The following is a 24,000-nucleotide window of genomic DNA, read 5'->3' as shown; positions in this document are numbered from 1 at the left end:
TCTTAGTTCAGAACTGAAACCAAAAGGATAACCTTTTGATTAGGGATCCCTACTTTGACTAAACAAGGTTATTCCACTTTAATCGAAACATTAATAAAACAGTACTTTTTCACTTAACTGCATCTCATGCCAGTGTGAAGCCTTCATCATAAACACACACACTTGTGCAGTGTCCATCAACCAAATTTCCCTTTCCTTGGCATTGGGTCATCTGAAAGCTACAGCAAGAGACAAATGCCAAAGTGTAGTGGAATGGCTATTCCGGATTATTACATGGTTGCAAAAACGAACATTGTAGCAGCAACACATTCCTCTGACACAAGACAGGTTGAGTTAACCCTTTAGCATTCCGATTATTCTGTCAAGCGTAAAGCTTATTTATCCACCACATTGCTTTGAATTAGCCGTTCTGTATCAGGTAGCATTGGGATTTTGAAGGTATGATTGTATATATTTTGACTGATCTGGTAGGGTAGGTATGAGAAACTAGATCTAGGAGGTTTGAACGTAAAACAGGTAGCATGTTCTGGTTGGTTTAAATGCTATGGACAACAGATGCTAAATGATGATGAGGATGATGGTGAAGCCTGCTTTATCTGGCCCCAAAACTCTTCCTGTTTTACATTCAAACTGACCAGATCTAGCTTCTCACACCTACCCTACAATGTCATTTGATAGCTAAACAGTCATACGATCAAAAAGTCAAGGCTATGCAATAATGCATGATTAGTTCAAATCAAGGTAAATAAATAAGCATAAAATCAGACAGAATAACCTGAATACTAACGAGTCAACCTAAAGTACAATTAAAGTACAATTAAAGTGCCGAGTTCATCAGAGAACTTCCTATGCTACACTAAAAGAACAAGCAGTGCTTCCTTGAGTCAGTGGATCTCATTCACTCGCATGGCCTATATTAAGAAATTTTGAAGGGAAAGTGTAGTTGAGTACCTATCCCAGAACTTGACCAATATTTGATTTGATGGACCTTGGACGGATGAATGACACAGGATCATTAATAATTAAAAAGTGGATTTTATAATTGGCAAAGATGACTTTTTATAAAATTACAAGATATTTCAATAACACAGTTTGATTAAAATATTTTTACAAACATATATATTTTAAAAGATATAAAAATAAATATTCAGAAAATGTATTCTATAAAATGGGATTTTAAACCTAGCACCCCCAAATTCTCGACAAATTAATATATAAGAAATAGTTCCTCTTTGCCATTATTAGTGTTACCTTAATTAAGGAGATACTGAATACAGAATATACAGTAGTCAAACATTATGTGTATAGTATAAAGAAATTGAAACTTTTTTCCCCCCACAATTCTGTGGTGTCTGCTGTCACCAGACTTAAGGTCTCTTGAGAATGAGATATTCTTAATTTATAAACATTTAAGAATTTTAATTGCAACTTTTTCAAAGTAAGGATAGTTCAACCCCGAAGCAACTTATGAGGCTCCAGGGGGAGTAGATTCAAGCTTCCATTTTATAGAATATATTTTTCAAATACATATACATACATATATATATATATATATATATATATATATATATCACATATTATGTCATATGCATATATATTTTACAAAAACAGAGATAAAGTCAGAGCAAACTGAAAAGAAATTCATTAAAATAAAATTAACAAGTTTCCATAAACTAAACTTGAATAAAATTTCATTAAAAAAAAACAATTCATTTTTATTTTACCAATTTAAAATTTTAGATCAATTTCAAATTGCTAAAATAATTGGGGATTTTTTTTTTTTTTTCAGTTTAAAATTTCAAATTTATAAAAGATTCAATAAAAACAAAATGGATTTTTTAAAACTGGTATTCAAATCCAAACACAATCTGAAATTTGTTCTCTTTTTTCTTTTGCCAAATTTGAGTATCAGTTCCATCATTGATTTATTCAATTTAATATCTTTTAGAAGATATTATTTGATAGCTTATAAGGAACACTTTATACAAAAGCCAAAAAATGTTCTAGAAACTTTAACCTGCATCTTAGGATCTGTAATGCAGTGGCTTAAGAAAGGACCTTCAAAAATTAAGGAGTGCATTATAAGCTGGTGTACCTTGTAAGCCATCAAATATGATTTAATGTAGTCTCTGTGTGTCATTTTATTGGAGCTGATTTTGGAGTTTTGTTGGGAGTAGCTTCAAAGAGATTTTGAACAAAGGAAACCCAATAAATCTTCAAAATTAGAATCAATAAAATTACAACAAATGTTACATGTTGCACAGGTATTGAGTGCGCTATTTAGTGAATGTGCATTGCTTTTATGTGTTTAAAAAAAAAAAACGTTTCAGAATAAATATGTCTATCCTAAAGGATGAAAGGGACCTCCTGAGCCATAGACTCATAAGGGCAGTTTCCCAGATTTTGTGGCATATTTACTCCCCCACTTGGATGGGACGCCAGTCTATCACAGGATTACTCAGTTTTGCCAGCTGAGTGGACTGAGCAACATAAAATGAAATGTTTTGCTCAAGAATACAACACATGACTCAGTCTCGGAACAGAAACCACAACCTTACAATCCTGAGTGCAACACACTAACCACTAAGCCACGAGCCTCCAATATAAAAAAAAAAACCCACCCAAACTGAACACACATACCTAGGGGTATGCACGTTGTTAGTTCAGGGGTGGATTTTGTTTATACACCTGAAGCTGCTTGTAATTTCCTATTTGAATTTTTTGCATGGCATGAAACGTTGGGACTTGCCAGCAGATGGTTTATAAAGCATTTAGCATAGAGCCATGGCCAGTCATATGTATAGGTTGCAGTGGGCCTCGTTTGGTCTGCAACACTGAAAAGTCACAACAACGACGAAACATGTGTCTGTTGCTCAGAGAAGAGACCTGAGGCGAGTTGTCTCGTTTGACCATGTGACTTACTTTCAGGTGTTTTTAACACCAGGCACACTGAGAATATATTTTCTTATGCCTAAAAACTGCAGCTGACCCATGCACTTGCAACACACACATCTTTGTGGATATGTGTTTGGTTTTGTTTACGTATCTCAAGCTATTTTGATATATATATATATATATAGATATATATACATATATCTAACCAGCACAGATTTTTATCAGTCAACAGTTGCAATCTTAAAGCGCTGAAAATATTTTGACAAATTACACTTAAATGTTAAAGTGAATCGAACGGCTTTTGTGTGTTTCTTAAATGGCTTATAAACACCTTCCATGCTGCAATTGTTTTTGTTTCAGCACACGATTTCAGATCAAATCACTTGCTATGCAAGTACATCTCCGTAATATATATATATATATATATCAATAAAATAATATGTGACAATTACTCAATAATCAAGATAAAACTCTGAGTTTCGGATGCCGAAGTGGAAATCCACAACACCATCTCTTCTGTTATCTGGTCATCTGAAAAACGCTATGAAAAAATACTGTTATATAAATTTTACATGTTTACTATTAACTTTTAATCTTAATTTATATAAGTAGCAGAATTATAATACAGTAATTTCCCTTTATATAACGGTATTTTTTCATAACATTTTTTCAGGTGGCCAGATAACGGAAGAGATGGTGTTGTGGATTTCCACCTCGGCATCTGAAACTCAGAGTTTTATCTTGACTATTGAGTAATTGTCTCATATTATTTTACAGATAAATTCCTCTATTTACATAATATTGAGGTCTCTTTCTTTCTTTCTTTTGTTGTCTTACCGTTTTTACCAATATATATATACACACACAAAAATGTACACAATTCCTCATCTCTTAAATATAGAACTGTATACACACACACACACATAAAATTAGAAGCTAATGACTCCCCTGCCACTCAGGCAAGTGCATGTGTCCCAGGGTTTGCCATAAGCATGGTAAAACATCTATTAATATAATACTGTGTTAATGATGACTAAATGCACTTCTCTTGATTCACTTTCCTCACACCACTGCAAAATCTGTTTGGCACAATATTTCATTCAACCAGCTGCCAAACATTTAATTTTTGAAAATTGATATTTCAAGAGTTCCTCCCTTGCTCTTATCTTTATATATAAAAGAGAGGTTGTGTGTCTGTCTGTCTCCTACGATTTAGATCCCTAACTACTCCCACATTTTGCGGTGCAGTTTAACCAAAACCGGGTATCTTATAGTCGTGATTCATATCGAGCCCTTCTGGGTATTAGCGCACGTCTACGATGAGGCTACGATTTTTAAAAAAATTTACCATAAATCTTTCCCATTTTTAATGCATTTTTGGCATATATAAGAGAAGTAGCTCTCTAGAAAATTATTATTAAATCTCAGAACATAAAAAGCTACAGTAACTGCCCCCCTTTGTGCTTATATAGTTATTTCCCTTACAAACCCAAGCAACGCCGGGCGATACTGCTAATTACTAATAATTTTACTGACTCTCCTTAATTACTTATTTCTTCATCGCAATTATTTTCGTTAGTAATTAATTTGGGTTTAACACTAAGTATGGTTAAGTAAACTGAATAACATAAATTTAGGTTACATATTATAAACAGACATCAGAGTACACACTTCCAACACGATTGTATCTGAGTACTTTTGTGGTTTTGAAGTACAACATTTTAAATGTGAGATCTTATAAATATATATATGTGGTTTGAATGCAAGTTGACCGCATTCCAAAAATTCTTTTGTATGGTCAACAAGTGGAGGGATATTGCAGTTAAAGGTAGACTTGCCCTTAGGTATAAGGATAAGTTGAAGCAATTACTAAAATTTCTACAGCTCAACTTGACATCTTAGGAAACTCTATTGCCCAGACCAATTTGCATGGTGTAAAATGTGTCACGATGCATCACAACAATTTGAGTTGAGGAAAAAGAACAATAAAAGAATTCTATCCTGCAATCACCAGAAAACCCAATCCCAGGCAAAATCAAATTCTTCAGTGTCTCCATTGTGGTTTCATAGTAAAATCCATTCCTCAACTCAAATTACAGTCAGGCATCCAATTACTTGCAGATTTTTTCCTTCTTTCTTTTCTTTTTTCTTTAAATCTTCTCCTTCAAACACTCATGTTGAAATTGATGGGAGCAGAGACTATCACATATATATATATATAGGCGTGGCTTCTTTCAGTTTCCGTCTACCAAATCCACTCACAAGGCATTGGTCGGCCCGGGGCTATAGCAGAAGACACCTGCCCAAGATGCCACGCAGTGGGACTGAACCCGGAACCATGTGGTTGGTTAGCAAGCTACTTACCACACAGCCACTCCTGCGCCTATATATATATATATATACATGGTAATGGTTTTATGTTTGGGTATTCACCCTGCAGTATGCTGTTTAAAGCCCATTCACAGTATTTGGCTACCTGATGTCAACAAGAATATGGAGGTATATGCCACTGGACTTACTTCAGGAGTTCCTTTGTGTCTGTGGAATTTATAAAATATGACAAAGAATTCATGAGATTTTTATTATTCACTACAACTGCTTTGACCCATCCTCCACTGGTGCCTCACAGGTGAGATGCTATGCAAACAGTTCTGGTGCATTGAATAATAAAGAATCTCATGTATTCCATTTACCTTCTCTCATATTCATATACCTAGATACATTAATTAATTTGAGGTAAAAAGGAGCCAAATTGATGTTACAAACGTTTCTATAAATAAACCATGCTTATTATGCAATATATGCAACATAGGTGACAGCGTTAATGTTCATTCACTTCTTCAGTCAAGTTAATTATTATTCGCTCTGTGACCCTTCTTGATATGCTAGATCATTCTTTGGATTTGCCAAGTGCTCCTTTTTTATCCTTAACTTAAATATAACTGACCTTTGTTTGGTTATTGCAATACTTTGCTTGCCAGGTTCCTACATGAGGTGAATGCATGGATTGTACCTAACTCTTCGAGCCATGAAAAATAATACTCACTACATTAAGTAAAGTTTATAAATCTGTGCAAATCTGGTGATTCATTCAGTCTCTACTCTGAGTTTTGTGCATTATACATTTATTCCACATATATGTGTGTGTGTATGTGTGTGTGTGTGTGTGTATATATATACACACACAGGAAGGGCATCCAGCTGTAGAAACACTGCCAGATCTGACTGGCCTGGTGTAGCCTTCGGGCTTGCCAGACCCCAGTTGAACCGTCCAACCCATGCTAGCATGGAAAGCGGACGTTAAACGATGATGATGATGATGATGATATATATAATTGATATAGGATAAAACTTTTTTCGGGAAAAAATTTTATCAATGGCCAGCATATCAAAAAATGCCTTTAAAGGTAAAATTTATACATAATTTACAAGATAAGGGCAGAAGAAAAATTCTAATGCCAGATACGCCGAAACAAAAAATTGTCGATAACCATTAAATTTATGCGTCTCGAAACAAACCGATAGAAATCTCTAAAAAATTTGTTATTACCGTATTGGTCCAATTTCTTCTGCCCTTATCTTGTATATATATATATATATATATATATATATATATATATATATAGAGAGAGAGAGAGAGAGAGAGAGATCTGATCAAAATATTCTACAGGTTTTATGTTGAAACCAGCCAGAAGCAACCTCTCACACCTACCCTACAATGTCATTTTGGAAATAAAGAATCACATCATGAAAATCTCAAAGCTACAAGATAAAGCATGATTAATTGAAAACAATGTGATTAAATGAGAATTACATCTGACTGAGTAATCTGAATGCTAAAGGGTTAACTGGCCAAAACTTCAAAGTCACTATCAATAATATTCTTGTTTAACACTCATAAACATGTGTTTGTGTGAGTATGTGTATACATACATACATACATACACGTGCTTATATCGAGCAATAAGAACAAGTGCTCAACACTGCATTGGGTAAAGCTGCAAAGTGTGCGTCTGTGAATATGTGTTTGCGTGTGGACGAAATCAAGGTGAAATTTTAAACTGAAAAAATGAAAATAGGCACAAAATATCCACCACCCAACTAATAAATTATATACAAAAAAGAGAGAATGAAGTAGAATTCAAAGACAGAATGTGAAAACAGTTGAAGATTGCCTCTCCCCCCATGGTTACCCATCCTTAAAAATGGAACAAAAGAACTGCTGCTGTAGGAGGAATGTCTGTGTGTTGGGTGTCTTACCTGCGTCACAAACTTGGTTGTAGTGTCACTTAACATCTTTAACATTGGTGTGGCGTGGGCGTAAAATAGTGACATCCGATTAGCCGTTTCATTAGACACTTCAGTTTCACCAGCCTCACCATCCTGCCAAGTAGAAATACATCTTCTTTTATTCTTTTCTCCTTTCTTTCACTTGCTTCAGTCATTTGACTGCAGCCATGCTGGAGCACCACTTTAACCCTTAGTGTTTAAACTGGCCATATCCGGCCAAAATATGCTCCCTCTTTTATGTTCAAACCAGTCAGATATGGTCATTCATAGCCACCTAATTGTGTCATTTTAAAAAGAAACAATCACATCATTGAAATCTCAAAGCCATGAAATGATGCAAGATTCATTTTACATGGTGTGAATATATAAGCTTTACATTTGACAGAATAATCTGAATGCTAAAGGGTTAAGGGTTTTTTGTCAAACAAATCAACCTCAAGACTTATTCTTTGTAAGCCGAGTACTTAATTTATTGATTTCTTTTGCCAAACAGCTAAGTTATAGGTATGTAAACACACCAACATCAGTTGTCAAGCAATGGTGAGGAGGACAAACATGTATACAACAGGCTTCTATCATTTTCTGTCTACCAAATTCACTTACAAAGCTTTGCTTGGCCCGAGACTATAGTAGAAGACACTTGCCCAAGATGCCATACAGTGGGATTGAACCCAGACCCATGAGGTTGGGAAGCAAGCTTCTTACCACACAGCACGCCTGCACCTATATATATACACACATACATACATACAAAGTGTGGGGGTTTGGGTTACAGGTGATCTAAACGATTAGGTAAGCTAGGTAAGTGCTGTGACGGACTATTCCAAGGTTATAGCTGAGACGATAGTTATGGAGTCATTGCAGGTTTATGATGCAGTGGATATAAAATTGTTAAAGAGGACAACAGACATTAAGGCAAGCATCTCAAGTCATATAAAATATTATTATTATTGGGAAAAATTACCAAAAATAAGTCCTAGGGTCAAAGCTGTTTCTGGGATATCCCCGAGTATGGGATGTTCTGTCATCAGAGAGAGATAGGGAAAATTAGAATGGTATATATTAATGAGATGACAACAAAGAGGAAGGGAGTAAAAGAATAAGGAAATGGAAAGGAAGGAAAAATGAAGGAAAAATGAAGAAAAAATGAAGGAAAAACGAAGGAAAAAAAAGAAGGAAAATGAAAAACAAAGAAGGAAAATGAAGGAAAAAATGAAGGAAAAAAAAGGAAAAATGAAACATAAAAGTTCATAGAAAGAAGAGCATGAGTCCTTAGGTGCAAGGAGAAAGAAGAGCATGAGTCCTTAGGTGCAAGGAGAAAGAAGAGCATGAGTCCTTAGGTGCAAGGAGAAAGAAGAGCATGAGTCCTTAGGTGCAAGGAGAAAGAAGAGCATGAGTCCTTAGGTGCAAGGAGAAAGAAGAGCATGAGTCCTTAGGTGCAAGGAGAAAAAGAGCATGAGTCCTTAGGTGCAAGGAGAAAGAAGAGCATGAGTCCTTAGGTGCAAGGAGAAGAAGAGCATGAGTCCTTAGGTGCAAGGAGAAAGAAGAGCATGGGTCCTTAGGTGCAAGGAGAGAAAGAAGAGCATGAGTCCTTAGGTGCAAGGAGAAAGAAGAGCATGAGTCCTTAGGTGCAAGAGAAAGAAGAGCATGAGTCCTTAGGTGCAAAGAAAGAAGAGCATGGTCCTTAGGTGCAAGGAAAAGAAGAGCATGAGTCCTTAGGTGCAAGAGAAGAAGAGCATGAGTCCTTAGTGCAAAGAGAAAGAAGAGCGTGAGTCCTTAGGTGCAAGGAGAAAGAAGAGCATGAGTCCTTAGGTGCAAGGAGAAAGAAGAGCATGAGTCCTTAGGTGCAAGGAGAAAGAAGAGCATGAGTCCTTAGGTGCAAGGAGAAAGAAGAGCATGAGTCCTTAGGTGCAAGGAGAAAGAAGAGTATGAGTCCTTAGGTGCAAGGAGAAAGAAGAGCATGAGTCCTTAGGTGCAAGGAGAAAGAAGAGCATGAGTATGCCACAAACAAGAGGAGACCAAGGACAGATCCCTGTGGTACACCCGATGACATCTCATATGGTGTAGAATGCTGTCCTAGAAGAGCATGAGTCCTTAGGTGCAAAGAGAAAGAAGAGCATGAGTCCTTAGGTGCAAGGAGAAAGAAGAGCATGAGTCCTTAGGTGCAAGGAGAACTTGAGATGTTTGTGTTGCCTAAATGTTTGTTGTCCTCTTTAACAATTATAGAGAGAGAGAGACATCTTCATCATCAGCATCATTTTACAGTTCACTCTTCCTTGCTTGCATGGGTTGGAGAGTATTCGTGGTCTTAGCATTCCTCACCAGTTTCAGAGTAAGGTAATATTTGCCCACAGCCAGATATATTTTCCAAGGAAGAATGGAAATGAAGGATAATGCTTGTAGGAGGGTGACACTCATTTATAACAATCTCACCTCCCGTTGAAACGAGGCCACAATAAAATACATACACATACAGGTGTAGCTGTATGGTAAAACACTTGCTTCCCTATCACATGGTTCCGGGTTCAGTCCCGCTGCGTGGCACCCTGGGAAAGTGTCTTCTACTATAGCCTCAGACTGACCAAAGCCTTCTGAGTGGATTTGGTAGATGGAAACTGAAAGAAGCCCATCATATATATATGTGTGTGTGTCTTTCTTTGTTCCACCACCACCACCACCACCATTGCTTGACAATTGATGTTGGTGTGTTTCTGTCACTGTAACTTAGCAAAAGGGACGACAGAATAAGCTTACAAAATAGGCTTACAGAATAGGCTTACAAAAAATAAGTTCTAGGGTCAATTTCTTCAACTAAAAAAACCCTTAAAGGCAGGGCTCCAGCATGGCCACAGTCAAATGACTGAAACATGTAAAAGAATATGCATCTACATCAATGAAGTGTGTGGAAGAAGCCCAACGTTTCCCTAAGGATCAAAATCTTTTTTTTCCCCCTCACTGACTGGTTTTGCCCGTTCCCTGCAGTACTGATACCTGGAACATCCTCAAACAGAACCTGAACAAGCTTGTTCCAAATGCAGTGTCTTCCTCAGATCCTTGGTATCTCCCTACATGACCAAATCTCAAACAACAACATCCAAGGACAACCATTGGAGACCAAGACTGGCAGGATGAGCACTGGAAGCAACCTTTGTGGTGGCAGCAACCCACACAACTGGAGAATCCAGCACAGGGCACCAAAGAAGAAGAAATATGGTCAACAAATCGAGGAAGGCTTGGAAGACCTAAAGTCACGTTGACCTGAAGGATGCAAAGACCAGGGCCATGGATTGGAAAGTATGGAATAATATCATCATCAGAGTCCATTGTATGGTGGCACCCGCAGCAGTGGGTTGAAAGGACAGCCTTGCCCTCCAGTTGCCAGCTAGGGATCTCACTACTTGTGGGTTGAGCTGACTGCTAAATGACAACCTCCACAGCATCTCATTCTTGCTCACAACATCATAAGCGGAAAGTGTAACCTCTCGAAAGAGCTGTTCTTCACTCCTGCTCCAGAGCGTCGGCTGCGGGGTCATTCCGAAAAGCTCTATTTGCGACGATTTCATCTCAATCGAAGGAGAGGGGCTTTCTCCGTCCGGGTTGCGGATCCGTGGAATAAGCTGCCGGACGAGATGGTGAAGATGCCAACAACCGCTCAGTTCAAAGTCTCCCTTGACCGCAAGTGGCCTGAACTCTTTATATGAACACCACCCTGTACATAACGCCATGTCTCCCTACATGGCCTTGCTTTTTGCTTTTTGAGCCAAAAAATTTACTAACTAACTAACGAACAGAAGCTGACCATGTTCTGTAATTACAAATATCTAATGTAGAGGTCGTGAAAGACTTGCAGATCTAACAGCACACATCATATACGTAAGAACCAGACATTAAGTCAATATCTAACCGCAATTGCGACCCCTGCAAAAATCTCACCTCATTCGTCATCCTCTGACGACTAACTGTTCTTCTGTAATAGCTGAAGTCATTCTGAATAGCTGGAGTGGTCATCTGTAAATATAGAGAAATATATTTATAAGCATCAGTCGTTGTATGGCTGAAGTGTCCATGCACAGACACACAGACATCAACTGATTTGACATTTCGATTTTAGTTCTGGATCAAGTAGTTTATTTAAAGTAATGAATCTTGCACTAATTATACATTAATTAACTATCTAATGATCAAGGAAAGCAAAGAAGACATGGGATGAAGTACTGAAGGCCAATCACAAAACGCTGGACCTGACAAAGGAGAGGATGGATATGTGGCACATTGCCATACTTGCCCACCACAACAGAATGGAGATCCTAAAACCAAGGTGCCACATGAAAGGCATTGGTGTGGGTGCTAGTGACACATGGAAAGCACTGGTGATGGTTCCACTTCAGCACCCAGTGCATTCTGTAAGGTGGTTGGCGTTAGGGAGAGCATCCATCCATAGACACCAAGCCAAAGCGGACAATCGGAGCCTGGAGCAGCTCCTGGACTTACCAGTTCCTGTCAAGCCATCCAACCCATGCAAGCACGGAAAACGGAGGCTAGATGATGATGATGATGATGATGATGAGGGGTTACAGCATAAGGGAAGGAGCCAGAGCAGATCATGTTTCTTGCTGTAGAAGAAGAACAACAACATGCTTTCTCAAATCTTAAAAGAGAGGATGGAGACGACCAATCAGGTTGGAGCTGGGAAGAGAGAAACCGAGTGGTGATGAGATGTCATGGTTGGAGGGGCAAAGTAGAGGCTGAGCCGAAACGAGATGGAACTGAAGATAAAAGAATGTGGGGGGGGGAAGAGGTTGCAAGAGGGTTTGGCGGGAGGGGTGTGACTATAATGAGTGGAGAACAGGTACCAAGGGGTGGATAAAGAGGTAGAGACCAATGAAATATGTGAGTGAAAGGCAAAGCAATACTAGTATAGAGATACAGTGGTGAAGGAGAAGGATAAGGGATGAGGGAGAGAGAGAGAGATGATGTGTAGTTTGTATAGGTAGCCAGAGTGTGGGGACGGGGGAGAGTGAAACGTACAGTGGTAGAGAAGGAGATAATTTGGTGGGTCAGAGGGAAAGAATGATCAATGTAAAATGTGGATGGAGAGAACAGCGAAAGGATTAATGGTGGATATCAAGTGGAATGGTTGTGGGCAGTTGAGAAAAACGAGTCAGATGAAGGAGAAGCTGCAGGTACAAAGATGATGGGGGAACTCATACATCGATACACCAAATTATCTCTCCTCCCCTACCACCATTCCATTCACTGAACCTTTCAAAGGAGATGACAAAGCATCAAGATATCTAGTGGAGGTGTCTTAATAGGGAAATTGGGCAAAGGGACCAGTTGTGTGGTGTGTCTGTGTGTATTGTCATCGTCATCTTTTAACATCTGTTTTTCATGCTGGCATGGGTTGGACGGTTTGACCAGAGCTGGCAAGCAGAAGAGCTGCACCAGGTTCCAGTCTGGTTGGCCCTTTCTATGGCTGGATGTCCTTCCTAATGCCAACCATTTTTTACAGAGTTTGTTGAGTGGTTTTAATGTGACACTGGCACGAGCACTTTTACGTGGCACTGACTCTTGCAGGCCAACCCTTTTCATCAGCAGGGAACGGCCTTAACACTTCTGCACCAGATACCTCGGTCCTTTGTCACCTCATCTGAAGGGTTCAGTGAATGGGGAGAGAGAGAGAGAGAGAGAGAGACGTATGGTGTATACATACACAGTGTCTAGAACTTAGTTTTACCAATTTCAGAAGGTCTTTTCAAGTTCCTATTGCCAGTTCTCCCCATCCTTTGTCATCACCTCTATGGAGTTCCAGACCCGGAGATCAGCCTCCATCACCTCACTCAATGCCATCCTAAGTGACCAGCATTTCTTTATACAGTTACCCTCATCCATATGAATACATATACACATAGACTCACAGACAGACAATGTTGCCAAACTGTTAATGTTATCAAATGTACAGGTCCTGAAGAACACATTTCTAAATATTGCTGCATCCTCTGCAATTATCAATTACCATTCCAAAGTCTTCACAACAAACTGCTTCCACTCTGTGTCTAACCCTGTATAAATAGAGGTCAGCCAGGGAACAGGAAAGAGCTGCTTGACCCCATCGAGAGGTCACAACTTCAATACTACAGACATGTGATTAGAATATAGTGGGGACATAATTGCAAAATGGATCCTCCAAGAGAAGCCAAAAAGCAGGAGAACAAGACTAGCAGTCACAGATGGTCCTGCTAGGGAAGCTAGCAAGAAAGTCTAGTGATGACTGCTTCTGCTAGGACCCCATGAAAGTTTCTACCCCACCCAGGAATATGGACTGAGATAACACACACATCCATATTCCTTTCTACTATAGGCACAAGGCCTGAAATCTGGATTGACCCCCAGTGCGTAACTGGTATTTAATTTATCCAAAGAGAGAGGTTTGGAGATGCCACTATGAAAGGTTGCTGAATAAAGAAAATGAATGGGATGAAGAGAGTCTGCCGAATGTCGACCCAACAGAGGGACCAGCTATCCGAGTTGACAGTTCCTTGGTAGTTAAGGCAATTAGAAGCATGAAGACAGGGAAAGCCCCAGGCCCATCAGGAATTACTGCTCAACATATCTGGTAGTGTCAGCTATAGCCTAGTCACCCGTATAGTTAACCAGGTGATACACGAAGAAGTCATTCCCAATGACTGGTGTAGCAGCATACTAGTCAACTGCTACAAAGGTAAAGGTGATGCCCTAGATACAAATAATTATAGAGGTATCAAGCTGTTGGATCAGATAATGAAGGTTACGGAGAGGGTCATAGCCCAACTAATTAGAGAGAGAGTAATTAGAGATGCAGTTTGGGTTCGTGCCAGGGAAAAGTACTACTGATGCTATATTCCTGGTAAGACAGCTGCAGGAGAAATACCTAGCCAAAGGCAAGCCCCTATACCTGGCTTTTGTTGATATGGAGAAAGCCTTCGACAGGGTCCCCCGATCCCTTATCTGGTGGTCAATGAGGAAACTAGGGATAGATGAAAGGTTAGTGAGAGCTGAACGAGCCATTAACAGGGACACTGCTAGTAAGGTGAGGGTTGGCAACGAGTACAGTGAAGAATTCCGGGTAGAGGTTGGGGTCCACCAAGGTTCAGTCCTCAGTTCCCTCCTATTTATCATAGTCCTCCAAGCAATAATGGAGGAATTCAAGACAGGATGCCCCTGGGAGCTCCTCTATGCTGATGACCTTGCTCTAATTGCTGAGTCTCTATCAGAACTGGAGGAGAAGTTTCAGGTGTGGAAGCAAGGTTTAGAATCGAAGGGCCTTAGAGTCAACCTAGCTAAAACCAAAGTCCTAATAAGTAGGAAGGTAGACAAATCATAAACACCTTCAGGTAGATGGCCCTGCTCGATCTGTAAGAAAGGTGTAGGTAGAAACTCTATAAGATGCACCAAGTGTAAGCTATGGACACATAAGAGGTGCAGCAATGTCAAAGGAAGGCTAACTAGGAAGATAGTTTTTCTATGTGGCAGATGCTCGGGAGTATCAAACACTGAAAATACGCAGAGACCATCTTCCGCCACATTCCAGGGAGAAAAACTAGAAATAGTTGATAGCTTCTGTTACCTCGGTGACCAAGTCAGCAGCGGGGGTGGATGTGCTCGCAAGAAATGAAGCCAGTATGGTCCGATGGATGTGTAATGTCAGTGTTCATACTCGACAGAGTGTAAGTACTTTGAGAGAAAAGTTGGACCTAAGAAGCATCAGTTGTAGTGTGCAAGAGAGACGTTTGCACTGGCATGACCATGTGGCGAGAATGGATGAAGATAGTTGTGTGAAAAAGTGCCACAACCTAGTGGTTGAGGGAACCTGTGGAAGAGGTAGACCCAGGAAAACCTGCGATGAGGTGGTGAAGCACGACCTTCGAACTTTAGGTCTCACCGAGGAAATGACTAGAGACCGAGACCGTTGGAAGTATGCTGTGCGTGAGAAGCCCCGGCAGGACAAGTGAGGCCATAATCCCATGGGCCCTACCTGGGATGTAGCCAGCCCACTTATGTGTTCCTTTCCTTCTTGGGACACAAAACTCCATTTGTGAAGACCTGTTGAGGCAAGTGAAAATCAAAATCATAATCTATTGACATAGTGGAATTCGTAGCTGTGATACCAGTGCCGGTGGCACGTAAGAGTACCATGCAAATGTGGCCGTAGCCAGCGCCGCCCTGACTGGCACGTAAAAAGCACCCACTACACTCACAGAGTGGTTGGCGTTAGGAAGGGCATCCAGCCGTAGAAACACTGCCAGATCAGACTGGGCCTGGTGCAGCCTTCTGGCTTCCCAGACCCCAGTTGAACCGTCCAACCCATGCTAGCATGGAAAGCGGACGTTAAACGATGATGATGATGATGATGTTATTATTATTATTGAAGCAGTGAGCTGGCACAATAGTTAGTGTGCTGGACAAAATGCTTAGCAGTGTTTCGCCTGGCGCTAGGTTCTGAGTTCAAATCCTGCCAAGGTTAACTTTACCTTTCATCCTTTTGGGGTTGATAAAATAAGTACCAGTTGAACACTGGGGTCAATAAAATCAATTCATCCTTTCCAACAAGACTGCTGCCCTTGTGGCAAAATCTGGAACCATTTTTATTATATTATTATTATTATTATTATTGGTATTAAATAATGGTCGGTGTTGATGTTGTTGACATTGTCTCTCAAAGCGAAGAGACTGACCCATTTAAGGCTGGTCTTAAACCGTGGCTTTCTGTGGGAGGAACTAGGGTGATGGTGGCGGTAGTGTATACAATATAGGGAGAGAGAGAGGGTGGGGTGAGTTGGAAATGAATGAGTGGAAGACAGGATGGTCACAGTTGGAACATCTATGATCATAGGTTTGCTGGAGTTAAACAACAAGGAAGGATACATTAAATGATGTTCTCCTAGATACACTATGTCTGAATAAACCTAAATATACATTTCAGTTTTTATGCGAGGAAAAAGGTTTTAGGGCGGGGAAGAAGGGTTTGGTCTCTGATTGTTCTTCAAGTTCTTAAATAATTTTCTTCTTTTTTCTTCTGAACTGTTTCCAGGGTTTCACATATGTGGCGCCATCTGTCTTCACTGAATTACTCAAATCAAAGTCTCCACGTCGTCAACTGATGGCTGGTTTCCGTGGACCAACAAGGTAAAGCTAAAACCACCACCGTGTATATAACATGTGTATATCTCAGTTTCTCCCTTCAAATATTCATTTATTTATACACACATGTATGTTTGTGTGTATATATATATACATATAACATAGAGAGAGAGAGATACATATGTATAGGAGAATAATGTTATAACTTCGTTTTATAACTTTGTTAAACCGAAGAATAAAAATAAAAGTATATATGTATACACATACACACTCATATATATGTATAGATATGTACACATACATGCAGATATACATACATATATGTATGTATAAGATGTCTACACATGCATATATATATATACACACACACTCACATACACATATATACATATACATACAGACATTTACAGGATAGAAAAGCAAAACTTGGAAAAGCCAAAAAGAATTTGGAAATGTTTATTTGTAGATGGAAGGGTCAACATTAAGCAAGATTATTTATCCTTAAGTTATTGCTGCCAATAATAGAGAGTCTGCTCTAATGTGACCCCCAATATTGTCTGTCACCAATTGGATATGGCATCTGAAGTTTGGGCAATTTGGCCCATTCTTTCTTCAAAACTCTGTTGGTAGACTGCTCTAAAGTGCCTCAACTAGAATAGTCCAGTGGATTCGAGTCGGGGCTGGAGAAGGGCTACGAATCAGCAAAATTGTCCCTTCATTGCTTTTGTACTTCCTTTGCTGTATGAGCAGGTGTTCCATCCTGAATCTACATATAATTACGTTTAGGGTAATTAGCTAATTAGGCTAAAGCAGGACATGCTATCTTCACGCTTTGTAATAGACATCAGCACCGATTCTCTCAGGAGAATGTAAAAAATGTTGGGCCATTGTTTTTCTTTTGTCATCTGATGCCACAACTGCCTCCCCCGAGCAGGATGCTTTGCTCTGTAGACACCCTTCACTTGAGATAGTGATTCAGCAATAAACCAATCGTTTCGTCTGTTCACAACAGAATCCACAGTGAAGATTTTCTCGTCAGAAACTATTTTCCACAGTGGATCCTGACCTCTTCAGGAAGGCACAACACTTTTTTTGCTCTCTCGAGCTTCCTGACTTTCATTGAATCGGTCAGGGGGTGTCTTGGAGTTGGCACAAAATGTTGCAGGATTCAATCACAGTGAACAGTATTTCTAACAGTCTTGGTATCAATTTTCATTTCAGTTGTCAGTTTTGTCAGAGATGTGGTTGGATCCTTTGAAATTTTAGATTTGAGGGCCTTCAGGTATGCTGGATCTCACTTGTTATTGGTTGCTTCAGTTTCTTCTGAATACCTCTGGTGTTATCCAAATAGTTCTTGATGTCGTAAACTGTGCTTAACGACACATTAACCAACTCAGAAATTTGCTTGATGGTCATCTCCTGCCCAGAGCAAATCAGCAATGCATTGTCTCTTTGCTCATTGAGATGACAACAGAGTTGGACTTGCACATGAGAAACCAATTGAAGTTGTTACTACGAGATTTAATACTGAAGATAAGATTATAAAATTTGTTAGAGTGAGAAGCTCTGGATCTCAGCTATTGACTCTCCCTCCCTCCCTCTCTCTCTCTATATATATATGTGTATGTGTATATAGTTATATGTTATTCAATTAAAGGTTACAACTCATGTATTAAAGTGCTACAAATAGTTTCCTGTTGAGAAAACTGAAACATAATCTTTGGGTGCAAACCACGTATCATAACAAACTAAAGAAATTGAATAATAGAAGAAACGCGAAAAAAACTGAGAAGACAGCATGAAGAAAATGTAGAGAGAAAGAAGAGAAAATGGAAAACTAAAATGTCAAAAATAAAAAGTAAAAAGGTAAAAGAGTTATCCTCCTAAGACCTTAAATGATAAGGCTGGAAAGACATCAAGTCGGTCAGGGGTAGGTGGAATTTTCCAATTTTTCAAAATATATTTATACATATGCACGCAACCACTGAAAATTTCTGACCTGGAGTTCAATAGAGAGTTAGGGATCTCTGATCTGAACAGGATCTGCGCTCTTTCAGCCAAAGTCTATATTTATTCGATCTGTTCACATAAGATATGGATTTTTCAATTACCTTCCATTTAATCCCATGTGGCGTTTCGTTATCTTTCAAACTCCATACGTAGCTAGCCAACTTAGTAGCTTTACTTTCGTCCCTCTGTTGGAAGGAGCTGATGTGATTAGCAGAGCGATTTTTCAATTCACCTTCACATAATCCAATATAGGTCTTCCTATCGCTTGTATTATGATTTCGGATTGTAGTGACTTCTGCCTATTCCTGACTGACTTCATATCTTTCCAGCCTTATCATTTAAGCTCTAAGGTGGAGAGCTCTTTTACCTTTTCTGACCTTTTTACACTCTAGTTTCTGTTTTCCACTTTCCATTTTCTGTTTTTTGCTTTCCATTGTTTACTGTCTGCATTTTCTGCACGCTGCCTTAGTTTTTTTCGAGTTCCTTTAATTATTCAATTTCTTTAGTAATGATAATTAGTTTGTGCCTGAGGAATATTTTGGAGTTTTCTCAACACATGAAACTATTAGCAGCACTTAAAGACATGTATTGTGTCCTTTAAGTAAATAGTATTCATCTCTCACCAGATGGAGTACTTTTTGTTGAATTTTCTATCACGGAACAGTACATTATATATACATATATATATATGTGTGTATGTGTGTGTGTATATAACCTTCTGTCTGTATTTATTCATGTGTATATATACATATTTCTTTTCTATATAATCATTTGTGTGTGTGTGTATGTATGTATATATATATTTTATCTGTATATATATTTATGCGTATATATGTATTCTGTATTTATTTGTGCAGTCCATCAACCATGGCCCCTTTGATGGATGGATGCCTAGCAGGACATAGCTCAATGCGAGATGACCCAGAAGCAATGGACACATCTTCTGTTGCCCTCACTCTACCAAAACGGTCTCGATCACCAGCGATAGCAGCCAGCAGCAGGGTAGACAACCCATGCCCTCCACTCGACAGTCGAGGCCCTCGTCCCAATTACCGGCGGCACTGACATTCATTCAATATAGGAAACACTTTTACTACAAACTCGTTGTTGTTCTTCTTCTTTTTTCTCTCTTGCCTTTTTTTTGTTTTTTTTTGTTTAATTCGATTCCTCTGACTCTTGAGATTTTTATTCATTTATATATACACCCACACGCACACATATGTATATATGCATGCGTATGTATGCATTCTCTCTCTGTATATATATATATATATGTGTGTGTGGTGTGTGTATCTATGTATATATGTAGTGAGTGGAGGAACATGGCTCAGTGGGTAAGGTATTCAGTTAATGATCAGAAGCTCATGAGTTCAATCTTCACTGGCACGTCCTTGAGCAAGACACTTTATTTCACATTGGCAAAAATGAGTTGTACTCACAATTCAAAATGGCCAGCCTTGTCACATTCTGTGTCACTCTGAACTTTGCTGATAACTGTGCTAAGAGTAAACATGTCTGTGGTGCACTCAGCCACTTGCATGTCAATTTCACGTGCAGTCCGTTCCGTTGATTGGATCACCTGGATCCGTTTTTGTAACTAACAGAGTCCCAAGAACCCACTGCACTCTCGGAGTGGTTGGCATTAGGAAGGGCATCCAGCTGTAGAAACAGTGCCAGATCAGACTGGAGTCTGGGGCAGCCTCCTGGCTTCCCAGAACCGTCCAACCCATGCCAGCATGGAAAACGGACATTAAACGATGATGATGATGTTATATGTATGTAAGTATATCTTGTATTTAGAGCTGAGGCTATGTGGGTGAGAAGTCCGCTTCCTAACCATGTGGTTTCAGGTTCAGTCCCACCGCATGGTACCTTACAGCAAAGGCCTGCTACAATAGCCCTGGGGCAATCAGTGATTCATCAGTGGATTTGGTAGATGAAAACTGAAAGAGGCCACACACACACGTGTTTGTGTGTGCATGAAAGAGGATTTCTGTCTGCTTATGTGTATATAAATGTGTGTGTGTGTGCTAACGTATGCATTATGGAGAAGGAAAAGAGAAGGAAGAAAAAGAAATGAAAGTGATTAAGGGAAAGAAGGAGGGAGAGAGTTGTGCGTGAATGTGGCTGTTGCATGCATGTGCAGGTCTGTGCATATAATCTCATTCATGTGAATGTGTGTGAGGAAGGTATGGGCAGTGTGTGTGTGTGAGAGAGAGAGAGAGACTGTCTGACATATATATGATGTGTGTGTGTGAATGTCACGGGGTGGAGACATGTTGTATGGGGAGCAGTCCCAAGAAGGTGTGTGGTGAGTTGAGACCAAATGGTGTACGAGTCAGTAGTGAGAAGATGAAACATTGTGCCATGCGAAATCTAGGAGCTAAGGATCTGTTGAGCAACATTAAGCTGAACATTCAGGTGTTGTGTAAAGTGGTTCGCTGAGCAGAGATGACAGGAAAGGAGTGTTTGTTTCTAGAGATGGATATCTTATAAGTATTTGGTGAATCGATCCACTAGACAATGATGACCGGTTTGGGCAGTGTATAAAGCCCCACAAGGAGTGCATTTGATGCAGTAGATGACATTCGTGATGGTGGAGGAGAAAGAGTTAAGGATGCCTTTACTTAGATATGTGTATAAGAGCGAGGTGCTGAGAAGGTCCTGGATTTAAGGGTATCGGGGAAGAACTGGTTGGTGGCCCAACCTTCCAAGTATTTTCACAGGGATTAGGAAAACAAAAAGGGAATATGTTCAATGAAATCGTCCTCTTGTATTTTGTTTTACCGAAAACAAGGAACTTTACGCCTTCCAACATGTGTGTGTATGTGTGTAGCTATATCTACATCTGCCTCTCTTTCTCTCTCTGTATATATATATATATATATATATATATATATATACACGTGTGTGTGTGTGTACTTTTGCACATGTTTCAATGCAAATCCATGCACCGAGACATGCATACAGGAGTGTATACACACATGAATGCACATGTATAAAGATGTACAAATGTTGACAAAAATATCTGCAGATAGCTTTAGACATATGTAAGCACACACACACACACAACATATATGTAAATTCATATGAAAACATGTCCTTACGTGCTTCTTGGTTTTACATCCAGCTTTTCTACGTTAGCATGGGTCAGGTGGATATATTATTGAGTCACCGTTTTACACCTGGATGGCCTTTCTATTGTTACCTGGTTTTTAATAAATGGATCGGTTATTCCATGCACCTTTGAAGGTGCCAGCAGATGGTTTGTTGAAGTAAACGACTCTTTGGGAAATACATATATATGCATATTTACACAGGTAAGAACCACCCATTACACTCCAGGAGTGGTCAGCATTAGGAAGGGCATCCAGCTGTAGAATCCATGCCAAATCAGACTGGAACCTGGGAAGCCCTCCAGCTTACCATTTCCTGTCAGACCATTTAACCCATGCCAGCCAAATGATGATGATGATGATAGAAGCTAAGAAAAATCGTGACCATCCATACATACAGGCTGTCCTTTATGTCCATGCCCCCACGCCCTCTCGATGAGTCTTTGTCTTGCGGGTACCAGTGCCACATAAAATGCATTCGTGCCAGAGGCACATAAGGAGCACCAGTAAAGTGGTTGGCGTCATACAGCCATAGAAACCATGCCAAAAGAAACAATTGGGGCCTGACCAGCTCCTGTCCAAACTTCCAGCCATGCCAGCATGGAAAGCATGTTAAACGACGACAGAGGAGGAAGAACATGTGTCTGGACGTGTGAATATAACTACAAACACCTACAATAAGCCTAAAATGTGGTTGTCAGTGAATGTTGGGGGTGAGAACATAGATTGTTCAAGTGAAACATTAATCATTAGCTAGTTTTATGCGTCAATCAGAAGAATGTGGTTGTTTTACTCGTAAGGTAAGGAATAAAGTATAATGAGTTATTGGTGATTGAGATGGAACACAACTGACTGTTTGTAAAACTATGAACATAAAACAGGTAAGTATATATGGGTTAAGGAACAATGTTTCTTCCATTGAGAAGCACTTAGGGAAATGCCACACTCAAGACATCCAGGTTTCCATTGAAATTACAGAAAGAAACATTGGGAACCCGAGAATAAAAGAAGCTATTTTAATTAACAAGTACAACCCTCATATTGGTTTCAAATTTTGGCACAAGGCCAGCAATTTCTGAGGAGGTTATAAGTCAATTACATCGACCCCAAAGATTTACCAAAGAATTTTGTAAATTCAACTACTTTTTACTCATACATACACACACATATATAATTATATATAAATGCTTTAAATATTCCTTCTAATGCCAAAAGCTGTGTCCTCAAAGGCGTTGTGAGTTATCTCCACAACTGAGAAGTTACTCTTCAGCTTCTCCTTATATCTGAGCCATGGTCAACCAACATTCTGTGCCACTATCTCAGCTGGCTGTAAATGATAACCTTGGGTATTCTTTCGTCATTCATTTTGAGGATATGCCCAGCCCAGCACAACTGCGAATGCTTAAGGAGGCTCTCGATTCTACCAATCTTACACTTGCTAAACAAATCAACATTATATATCTCTATACATCTGCCAAAACCTTACAAGCAACAACATGCCAATTCAAACCGAACATATTTAGTGAGGTATCTTCTTTAAAACAAGACACCTGATAAGATGCATCTGCACCAGGGGATGCAACACAACCGGTTGTAAAGTATTCCACTAAGAAAGGACCAATCCAAGATGGTTCCTTTTTCCCTCAGACATATATATACATACACACGCACACACACATATATATATATATTCTTTTACTAGTTTCAGTCATTTGACTGCAGCCATACTAGAGTACGACCTTTAGTCAAACAAGTCGACTCCAAGATTTATTCGTTGTAAGCCTAGTAATTATTCTATTGAACTTTCTTACCAAACCGCTAATTATGGGGACATAAACACACCACCATCAGTTGTCAAGTGATGATGGGGTGATAAACACTCACACACACAAATACATATATATATATATATATATATATATATATATATATATATATATATATATACTTACGATGGTTTTCTTTCAGTTTCCATCTATGAAATCCACACACAAAGCTTTGATTGGCCCAAGGCTATAGTAGAAGACACTTGCCCAATGGTGCTATGCAGTGGGACTGAACCCGGAACCATGTGGTTGAGAAGCAAACTTCTTACCACTCAGCCACTTCTGTGCCTATATATATATATATAAATAAGAAAATGGAGGAACAAATTCATTTCGATCATCAACTTACGGATATTACAATTTCATATTATTTATTAATTATACAAATAGGAACATGAAAATGGAACAAAACAATATACATCAATATGCAAATTAATAATAAAATATATGTAAATGTTTAATATATATATATAATATTATATATATATATATATATATATATATATATATATATATATATATATATATATATATATTGTTATGGACCTCCGAAAGTTGCTACGGAATCCCACCTGCCGTCGCTCGAACTCGAACCCGGGATCCCAACAAGTCAAGCGACGACGATTGACCAGGCTCGATCGATCAGCAAAAGTTCGCCACGGAACTCAGAGAGGAGAGAGATAACAACAACAACAACAGCAGCAGGAAGAGACACAGAGGCAATCGGCTTACATTTAACCTAC

General features: G+C 39.2%; 1 protein-coding gene and 1 long non-coding RNA gene across 2 annotated transcripts in view; one reads left to right on the top strand and one right to left on the bottom strand.

The window, feature by feature from the left end:
• The window catches only part of LOC115226685 (CYFIP-related Rac1 interactor B), a 93,619-nt gene extending 82,420 nt beyond the window's left edge, over positions 1-11,199 (bottom strand). The window contains exons 1-2 of the mRNA XM_029797701.2: positions 11,119-11,199; positions 7,156-7,278 (exon numbers count right to left, since the gene is read on the bottom strand). Of these exons, the coding sequence (XP_029653561.1) occupies positions 7,156-7,278; positions 11,119-11,193 (198 nt within the window). The 5' untranslated portion in view covers positions 11,194-11,199. The remainder of the gene's footprint in view (positions 1-7,155; positions 7,279-11,118) is intronic.
• A 4,994-nt stretch (positions 11,200-16,193) lies between these two features.
• On the top strand, positions 16,194-19,415 carry LOC115226686. Its single transcript, XR_003883028.2, has 2 exons — positions 16,194-16,350; positions 19,173-19,415. It is a non-coding gene; the product is annotated as an uncharacterized LOC115226686 (long non-coding RNA).
• The last annotated feature ends 4,585 nt before the right edge of the window (positions 19,416-24,000 follow it).

Source organism: Octopus sinensis, linkage group LG30 (genome assembly GCF_006345805.1).
Source record: "Octopus sinensis linkage group LG30, ASM634580v1, whole genome shotgun sequence".
NCBI lineage: Eukaryota > Metazoa > Mollusca > Cephalopoda > Octopoda > Octopodidae > Octopus > Octopus sinensis.
The sequence above is the reverse complement of the archived record's forward strand: the minus strand, read 5'-3'. Positions and strand labels throughout refer to the sequence as shown.